General features: G+C 38.3%; 1 protein-coding gene across 1 annotated transcript in view; it reads right to left on the bottom strand.

Annotated features, from left to right (window-relative positions):
- MGAT4A (mannosyl (alpha-1,3-)-glycoprotein beta-1,4-N-acetylglucosaminyltransferase, isozyme A) overlaps positions 1–10,378 on the bottom strand; it is an 86,941-nt gene that overhangs the window by 30,286 nt on the left and 46,277 nt on the right. The window contains exons 5-6 of the mRNA XM_009323569.1: positions 1,037–1,083; positions 327–440 (exon numbers count right to left, since the gene is read on the bottom strand). Of these exons, the coding sequence (XP_009321844.1) occupies positions 327–440; positions 1,037–1,083 (161 nt within the window). The remainder of the gene's footprint in view (positions 1–326; positions 441–1,036; positions 1,084–10,378) is intronic.

The raw sequence follows: 10,378 nt of genomic DNA, 5'->3' as shown, positions 1-10,378 counted from the left end.
TACTGGGTTTTACACTGTATTTCAGGAAGAAAAACAGTAAACAAAGAAGTCTACATACAGCAAAAAAAGTATATCAAGTCTCAGTTCTCCTCCCAAAATTTAACACTAAATGAATTCAACCAAGCATAGCATTAGGCTCTGATCATGTACAGAACAGCATGCAGATAGGAATGAGATGGATTCACAGAGCACTTTTAGCATCCCCACACTTTCAAGAATTACAGTAAGAAAACATTTCAAGAATTCACATCCCACTTGCCATTTCATAAACAACAAAAGTGTGGGTGTGGGAGGAGATGGGAAAAGATCTGGGGAAATAAACTAACCTCACTCTCTCTTTTGAGTCTCCAAATGTCTCTTTCAAGTTTGTCAAGTCAGGATAGTAAGTTGCAGGAGGGGCTATTACTTCCACCAAGCCAGAATTGATCTCTGTAGAAAACCTGTCAATAGAAACATCCTAAAGTCACATGAGAGATTCTGAGTTCTGTAGACTTCCTCCTTGCTTTCTGTTGGTACAGTTATTACGCCTGGTTACAACAATGACTTATTCAAACGAGGCATGTAAAATAAAAGTAGTACGTAAAAAATACATTGTTTTCATTAGCATCTTCTGCAGAGCAGTATAATCTCTTGCCCAACAATCAGAATTCTAACTAGATTCTAAACACTTCTTTTGCCTTTCTTTTTTTCAGAACCCAGTGATTTTTTTTTCTATAGTTCTCTTTGAACATACGGAATACAAGGCCCTAACACAGATGTCACAAATTTCCATTCATGTTAAACCAATCCCATCTGTTTATGTTGCACCAAATAATTTAATCCCATTTATTGTTTTACAATTTAACTGACTGAATCACTGCCCCTTAACTTGTCATCTGTTATTCTGTTGTTCAAAAGTCCAAACCCCCAAGAAACAAAAGTGCATGATCTCCTATTTCCAGAATACTTTTTATTACTTATCACAACCTGATTTGGGAAAAATAAAAAGCAAACCCACCAATAAGCTAAGAAGTCCCCGATTAAAACTACAACTTACTCTTTTTCCAGGCTTGCAACAACACTGTTAACATAATCAAGATCAGTCTGGAAAAAAACAAACACAAAAAACAAATAGAATACTTAACAGTTTTGGAGCTGTACTTTAAAAAACCCAGTAAAATAAACAGTGGAGGTAGCTGTACTTGAAAAACCAATTTCAGCATGTAAGATATTTGAGTAATATAGGAACACATCACACATGTAACTGTTTTATGTCTAATGGGAGAAGAAACAATTTTTTTTGTATACAGAGGGGAATAATATTTGCCTCATATCTGTTTTTAACAGACAGTTCTAATCCAACTGCTGGTATTTTCTTGCAACCTCTCATGCTCTTAATGACAAAATGATCACTGAGTGTTTGTGTAGGAAGAACTTCGTATTATTGTTATATAATAATAATAATAATACATATGAAAATATTACCAAGGAAAGCTTTATGGAAAACAGGACATTGAACACACACTCTTCTTTCAAAAATACACCTCCTAAACTTTGCATTTAAAGCGTGGATGCCCCAACCACAGACAGCAATGAACATGCTGTTTTCCTGACTAGGGTTGGTTTTTTGCATCAGAGATTAAATTTGAGGGACTATCAATCCTATCAATTGCCTGGTTCTTAAAGTTGCACAGATTCTAAAAATTCCTTGTTGGTTAAACTATAAATCATGTCATTCTGCAAAAGTCTAAATCACCTAACTTGCCAGAACTGGCCGATTATTCAACCTATTCACTTGGTCATACACATGCATTCCAGGAAAAGTGAGTTTGTGAATTCATAACTGTGACTGAAAATCCTAATCTTTGTTATACTTATCTGATAATTTGACATACTATTTACCAGTTTTCAAAAGAAAATTTACAGTCTATAAATCAACCCAGATCCTGACGGCTTATGAGGATTCTGCAGAAATAGCTGCCTTTGAAATGCTGGAAACAAAGGAACAGTTCATGCTTTTTCTGATTAATTTGTAATGCAGAGTATCATTAAAGGATTATACACACAGAGAATAAATCCCTCCCAAGCATTTCTATAGCACCACTAATCTTGTTTGATAAAGGTGCTTACCCTTTGATCTTAAAAATCACCATTCCTATTTTTAAAGATTTATTTTTATAAAATCCAACATAATGCCAGTGACGCACGTTTTTCCAAGAAGGACAACAGTGGATTTCTTCCAAAAGCAGGTTCTAAATACTACAAGAACATGTGAGTAGAAAGCATTTGTCATAAATTTTTCATACATGTTTTCTTCATAATGCCGGACAGAAGTTCTGATAAGCAGATAAGGTGTTCACTTACTCATCCAGCAGTGAGTTCCACACAATCAGACTCACAGGTCCATATGGACCTTGATATATCACTAAGTCTTTAAATACACATATGGATTGCTCACGCACAGTTTATTACTGGAACAGAGTTTAAGACGTAACTTTTTCTGCTGTGTGTAACAGTTGCAAATCAGTGACCTAGTGACTACCGAAGAATAATTTTAGTAAATCCATCTTTAACAGAAACATTTCTTTTTTCTTTTCTTTTTTTAAAACCTTTTAAACATTAAAAATACAGAAATTGTTGTTTAGTCAGCATAGGAAAAAGACAAACAATTTGAATTTCCAGTTGGCACACCAAATTTCGATTACCCAGTCTAGCATTCATAACTCAAATACTTGTTAAACAGTCCATACTGTAATTGCACAGAAAAAATGCAAGATTTTTATATATATATACACATACACACACAGATCAAAAACACAGCTAGTTTCTACACAGTATTCCAGAGATTAAAATAAATGCCAAACTTCATCGCAATTGGAAGCATATATTTGGTCACAAGCCTGTGACTTAGTGCAAGTCTCCTTAGAGTGAACTTAGAGTTTTGACCTATTTTGCAGATAAACCATGATACCTTGCTAGTGCTTTTAAAACCTTACACACTTATACAGAATGCACGAGAATCAGAAAAAAAAGGAAGACTGGTATAAGAAGGGTTTTTTCCCTACTTCCCCTTATTTGTTTGTGTCCTTCACGCAAAAGGTTGGCAGTTTTCCAGTCAGAGCTGCAATCACAATAGCTTCACATGAAAGAGATGTAGCCTGTAGACTTCCAACCTCATATTGTAATCTGTGCTGCTGTTACACAAAGTCAAGATGGTCTGGTCTAGCTGCCCTGAATACGAGATATGGCAAATACCACAGGTCCTTTCCAACCCAAACTATTCTATGATTCTATGATTCTATGGTTTAGTAGGCAACCTTCCTTCTGAATCAACAATCACTGCATCAGCATAGTGCAAGAGGAGATGCCACTTTTAGAATGAAAAAGAACACTGAGATTAAAAGAGTTGACACCATTTTTCACATGAGCAAATGCACTAAAAACTTGATACCCTGCCATTATTTCTAAATAAGCAGTTGTCTATTTATATCTACCAGCAGCATCTGAGATTCAGAACCAGGATTTCAACACCAAACTCTTCCCCTCAGGATAGCAGGTTGACTGCCGTGTTTCCACATCAGAACTTCCAGAGGCAACCAACTCCTCTTGGTACCCAGCCTAACAATAAGTGGCATCTTTGCCAACACCCTTCAGCTGTCGACATGTCCCAGGAAAGTGGCACTTTTAAGTTATTTCACACAACCTCATGAAATAAATATGAGAATATGCAATAAATTTGATCAAGCTGTAACTATACCCAAGGGAAGAGTTAACTATACAGAAGACTTTGCAGGGTAGCAATGGAAGGAAATCTAAAGTAACTAGATAACTGCCCTAACCTAAGGATCTTCCATGCAGTATCAATAAATTCAGCTAGTAACTGAAAAGTGACAGAAAAAAAAAATCTATTATTGACCAAAATCTATTCCCCATTTTTGAGGAAGAAAGCATTTACTGCCTTGACAAAATAAGACCTAAGGTCCTCTTTACCAACCTGCAGGACACAAGACAGCTGAAAGTAATTATGAACTATATATAACATGAAGGAGTAATACCCTTGTCTTCTCCAAGAACCTTAAACAGGACAAGACAAATCCAGATTAATCAAAAGGAAGTCATCCATGAAAGACAAAGTGTAACTGTTCTTCAGGCTTCAGTAAAGATCATCTGGTAGATACCAGGTTGACTTTGGGGCAGCTATGATGAACTTAAATTCTGTTTCGTGGTATCAGTGCTGCTTGCAACTATTGAAAGGAAATGTCACTGGTGATCCCAACCAAAGCAGCACAACCTGTAAGGCTACAGCTTACAAGAAAAAGGGACCCAAAAAAAAGAAGCAAAAATGAACATTTTAAGAACTAATCCTTTTCAAGCGATTAAATGCAAAATTGTGATAGGCACAACCAAAGAGTTAACAGTGCCAGCCACAAAGACGCATCTTATCAATGAATCACATGGAGCCTTACAAACAAGTTTGTCCTGTTAGGTGGATCGCTGGGAACTAATGAAAGGCATGAGTAGGGGTGGTTATTTCAATATCAGCAGTTCAAATCTTTCTGCTTGTTCTTTCTTCCTAGTCATATGAAATTACTGATCTCTGAGAGAAAGCAAGAACACTTGGAGCGAGACATCCTCCTTTTTTCATTCATACCAGATCAGACCAAACATTGATCCAGCTCAGCATCTGGCTTCCAGCAGTGGCAGCCATGAACAGATATACAGCAAAGAATAAGAACAGGACAAGCATACACAATACTCCCTGCTGCTACTATCCACGCTCCGACTACCTTCAATTCAGGTTACTTCCTGAGACAGATGTGATTTTGTGTATTTAATATTCCTCAGTAGACTCCTCTTCAAGGTACCTCGCCAGTATCCCCTTGAGCCTATCTAAACTTTCAGCAAGAAAAGATTTTAGCTTATGAAATCTATGGAGTTTCATAAGTCTGTGAACATGGCAATGTCTAAGATTTAACTCCTTGCATCAGCAATTTTGATGAGACACACATATAGAGTGCTTTGATGAATCTCTCTAAAAGAAAACTGAGAGTCCGTTGTGGAACAAACAAAAGTTTCAGACTGTCAGAGAAATAAGTTTTTAAATTTCCTCAGTTTTTATAAGATGCTGCCCTACAATTCTCTAAAGTACCTTCTCTAGTTGAGATGAGGCTGCATTTCAAATTTGCAATTATTCTAAGGTTTGCCTGAACAAACATTGCTATTCATAACAAACACACAAAGAACCAGAGCAGCAATGAACTTTCCAATCTTTTTTATTGATTTTTATGAGTGAGTGCACGCATAGCAAAGTAGTAGAATATATTAGCTAGCAGACAAAACAAGAGGTTAGAAAGTTCTGATTAACAGCTAGCCAACTGTCAGACAAAACCAAGATTTCTAGTTTTAAGAATCAACCCTTTCATACTGTTAAATCCTACCTACTTCATACCTTCAAGAATGACAGAAGGTGAACTGTTTCTCAAAATGTAAGGAAAACCACGGCATTTAAGACCAAAGGTCTATCTACCGTCTTAGCCAGTAGCAGGTGCATAGAAAAAAAAAAGGTGCAATCATAGAATCATAGAATATCTCAAGTTGGAAGGGACGCATAAGGATCATTGAGCCCAACTCCCTGCTCCTCACAGGACCGCCTGAAACTACACCATATGACTAAAAGCATCTTCTGGACGCTCCTTGAACTCTGACAGGCTTGGTGCTGTGACCACTTCCCTGGGGAGCCTGTTCCAGTGACCGACCAGCCTCTCAGTGAAGAACCTTTTCCTAATGTCCAACCTGAACTTCTTGACACAGCTTCATTCCATTTCCTCGTGTCCTATCACTGGTCACCAGAGAGAGGAGATCAGCACCTCCCCCTCCACTGCCCCCCTTGAGGAAGTTGTAGACTGTGATGAGGTCACCCCTCAGTGTTCTCTTCTCCAAGCTGAACAAGCCAAGTGACCTCAGCTGTTCCTCGTAAGTTCTGCCCTCAAGGACTTTCACCACCTTCGTCACCCTCCTCTGGACACACTAACAGTTTGATGTCCTTATACTGAGGTGCCCAAAACTGCACACACTGCTTGAGGTGTGGCCGCACCAGTGCAGTGTAGCATGCAATAAACAGGGTATGTACAGAATGAACCCTCCTTCCCTTCATATACCTCCCAGTTCTCGGTAATCAACAGTTTATAATTCCTAGGCCTGACTGGTATCCATACCATTATATTCAATAGCTCCTCCTGGATTTGGTCTTTGTGAATTTTCCTGATTCATTTCAGAACCCATTTACTCACTTGCATTTCACAATATCCAGTAGCAACAAGGTCCACAATTTAGCTACGTACCAAGTGAAAAATATTGTCTTTGGTTTAGATTTTGCCTCTTAATTTCATTTAGCAGCACCTAGATTGCACCTGTATCACCATGTCAAACTGAGAATCAGTTCTAATCTATGTAAAATCTAAACAAGCAAAACAGTGAGTCCAAACAGGGCTGGAGCCAGGCTGACACACAGGCAGAACAAGTGCACAAACACTTTGCATCAGACCATACAAGACATGGTCTTGTACTCTGGCAGTACCAACAAGACGTGGTACTGCTAGAAGAAACAAAAATAGCCTTGAAGTTCAGACATCTGCATTCCATTGTAAAGCATCAGATTCCTGTCCCTCCTTTTATTTCCCGTCTCACCCCTCCTGCAACAACTTCTCCAGTGATACCGGTTATATTACAAATTAAGTTTTCCTTAGTTTGCCACTAAGCACTACTCTTACTCCAATTCCCATGACTTGTCCACCTGACATGATCAGAAGTGCTAAACACTGGACTTTGGCAATATAAAGTGCTACAGAATGGCAGCTGCCGTGAAAAATTAAACTGTATGTGTCAACATTGGCACCTGGCTAGTGAAAAACTTCATTTTCACATTAGGTTCTCCAAATGGGGTGGGAAAAAAAAACAACCCCAAACCACAAAAAAGCAAGTAAAACATGATGGAATGCCATGATACAGTGCACAAGCAATGTAATTGTAGCATTTTCTTGTTCTGGAAGTTTGATTTGCAACCTTAGCTTTTTTAAAAGCTGTAATTTTCAAGATATATACTGAAATGCTCTGTAAAACGTCCAAGTTTTCAGCAGCTGACTCTGCTTTGAGCAAGGGAGTTGGACTAGATGATCTTCTAGAGGTCCCTTCCAATCTCAGTGATTGTCTGAATCTCAGATCTTGCCTTAACAGACCAAACCTCTGTTTGGATTACATTTCTATTTCAGTTGTCAAAAAGAGTCAGTTTTAAGAAGAGAAGTGAAAACAGAAGCAAAGACGGCACTAAAATTCCAAAGATTTTTTCTTCACAAGCCACTAGGAAAGGAAATTAAGATGCAGAATATCAAAATACTACAAATTCAAGAACAGAAGCTACAGGAAAAAAGGGGGGAAATTCACACATTAACTGTACAGTACATTCTAAACAATGTGGTTTATCTAGACTGTTAGATTATCCAGATTCTTAAATGAAATCTACTATAAGTAAGTCTTAACTTATTCAAGATCATCTTCCAAAAAAGAAAAAAATCCCTGGGAAACAACCACGCTAATCTGCAAAGTGTGGTCATTTCATTGCTTACTAATTTCTACAGTTTTATTTCATCTTTCATCATCACTGTAGAATAGGGGTGGAATAATTTTACAATGTATTTTAAATAATAACAAACAATGCAAAATTGAACAGCCTCCAAAAAAGGCAAAGCAAACGTATATTTGCCTTGAAATGGTGAAAGTACATATGAATATAATTACCTATATACAAGGCATTAAAATTCACATAGGAAAAAGCTGCCACTGAAGTAGCATTTGGACCTATTTTTGGATATTTATGCAGTGAAGAAAAAGCCCTAAGGAATAAAAGTGCAGCAGTGGTTCCCAGTGGTTACAATAGTGTATGGATATAAATAAAGCCTGTGGAAAAAGGTAATGACATCTGTTAGAGTTCAACAAATGCAGCTGAAAAAAAATGATTTTCAGGAATACAGTGTCTGCTTTCAGATCTGAAGCAGCAAGTTCAAGTAAAATACAGGGAACATGAGAAGAAGATGCAAAGCAAAAAACAGGAATGCAGAACACCGTCATAACATAGCCCTCTAATGTTACATAAGCAAAAGGTAGCCCCTGTGTCCTACACGAGCTAATAACTTCATCCCTCCCTTACTGAAAGTCCCCACTCTACCACACAGGTAAGAAATATCTTTCCCTCTCCACTCATTTCTGTGATTAACCCAATTCAGTTCAGGACAGAGTTTCACACTGCAAAGCCTTTGGCAGCAATAGCAGGAATACAAATATATTCTTGTATCACTCCACTCTCATTTCTCCCTACCCTCGTGCCCTGCAATCGTGAAGGCATATGTCCATATGGATTGTGCTGTGAAGCACAGCACCACACATCAGAGAACAAGTTTAGCTTTTAAGAAGGCCAGCCAGAACAAAAAAAAAAAAAAAAAAAAGGGGGGGGGGGGGAACGACACAATTCAAAATAGGACATTCAGATGTAAGTTATGTTAGTGTCATACAGTCTTCTACTGGTTTTGTGCATATTACAGATGAAGCCTGGTTTGTAGAGTCTGAAAGAAAGCAGAATATGTGGCCTGGCAACCTGGGGAAGCTTCTTCTTGTCCTTGGGTGAGCCTGTAAATCATTGAAAAGGTCTAGGTGGTTTGTTTTCCAGAAGAAGATAGGTAGTTGCTGCGTACAGTCAAAAGCACCCTTCTATGATATGTGTTCTTTATTTGGAGGACAGAAGGGATTTGCTCTCGTTATCTTTAGGCCAAGGCAGCAGACCACAGCAGCAAAATTTGACAGTGTTGTCCAAAACTCAAAATGTCAATTCAGTCAATCATCCAGGTATGAAGTCACCTGCTACAATGTTTCTGAAATAAGATTATTACTGCCACTTTCCATCTCACAAATACACTAGATGTTACCAAAGAGATCAGACACAACTCTGCCTATTAACAGTGATGTTCCCTTACCAGAAGCATCAGATAGTTACCGTGGCCCAGGTGCATCTCAGAAGGTACCTTATAGATAGAGACGCATTTCAGTCATTCAAGTCTAGGGCTTGAGAAAAGAGCACAATCCTGAATTTTATCTTTGTGCTGAGATACTAAATTTGTCTCAGGTACATGGAAGTTTTCAAATCCCATCAAGGATCTTTTCTGATAGCTAAGGAAGATTTTTATCATTGCTTTAATCCCATATAAAAACTTTGCCAGTCACTGCCATGAAAAGAGGAGCATAAAATTCTATGATGGTGCCCCATATCAGCAGCCCACACTCTTTGGGTACCAAAGCTTAGGTGCCAAAGAAGTGAGGATTGCAACAGCAGCTTAAATATCTCAAATGCTCACTGACAGGCCAAGCTACCCTTCCAGATATGAGTTGGCAGTATACCTTGAAGCTGTGCTCATCCTGATCAGTTTTGAGTGAGATGTCCAAAACAAAGGCTACCATCTGTGTAGGCCTTTAAAATTAACCTGGTGAAGATAATGTATCATTTGGCACAACAGCCTTGTCTAGCTTTGATTTCTTTTTAAAGAAATATATATATTACATACATATCTATGTATATGCTAAGATCTACTGGTCTTTCTCCAACTTGAGATGTGCAGTCAGATCTTTTGAGGACTAGGAATACACTCTGCAGGGCAGCTCCAGGAAGGAGCGGCTCGTTTTCAACAACTAGCAGAAAGATTTGAACATCTCTGTAGCCAGGATGGTACTAATACATCCAAGTTGACAGCAAGAGAGACAAAATACTCCTTTGTTTTCTACCAAGAGATCTGCTGATCAAAGCCACCTCTAATTCAGCCCCAGAGCAAGAAGAGGTGAAAATACAGGCGTGTTTATTTTGCTGGAAAAGTTTTCCATATTGCACTCCAATGTTAATACATGCAAAACAGGTTCAGCAAAGTTTGACCCAGTATGTGCACTCAGTGCTTAATTTGCTGAGGCTTTGTTCATACCAGCGCACAGGAAGGTGCCTTACTGGGTGCTTGTCATGCTGACCCAACCAGTACAGAAACTTTTCCAAAGAAATAATAAAGAAGAAAAGATTCTCCACAAAAGGAGGACAGAGAAAATACTATTGAAGAACAACATCTTTTAATTTAGCTGCCACTGTTTATATAAAGAGATGACACGGTGACAGTAAAAGATATTCAAGACATGCAAGTTTTTCTAGCCTAAGTGAATTAGAATCATAGAATCATAGAATCATTAAGGTTGGAAAAGACCTCGAAGATCCTCAAGTCCAACCATCAACCCAACACCACCATGCCCACTAAACCATGTACCTAAGCGCCTCATCTACACGTCTTTTAAATACCCCCAGGGATGGTGACTCAAC

This window comes from Pygoscelis adeliae, unplaced genomic scaffold, assembly GCF_000699105.1.
Source record: "Pygoscelis adeliae isolate BGI_AS28 unplaced genomic scaffold, ASM69910v1 Scaffold50, whole genome shotgun sequence".
In the NCBI taxonomy this organism is placed as follows: Eukaryota; Metazoa; Chordata; class Aves; order Sphenisciformes; family Spheniscidae; genus Pygoscelis; species Pygoscelis adeliae.
This window is presented reverse-complemented; position numbering and strand designations above follow the sequence as displayed.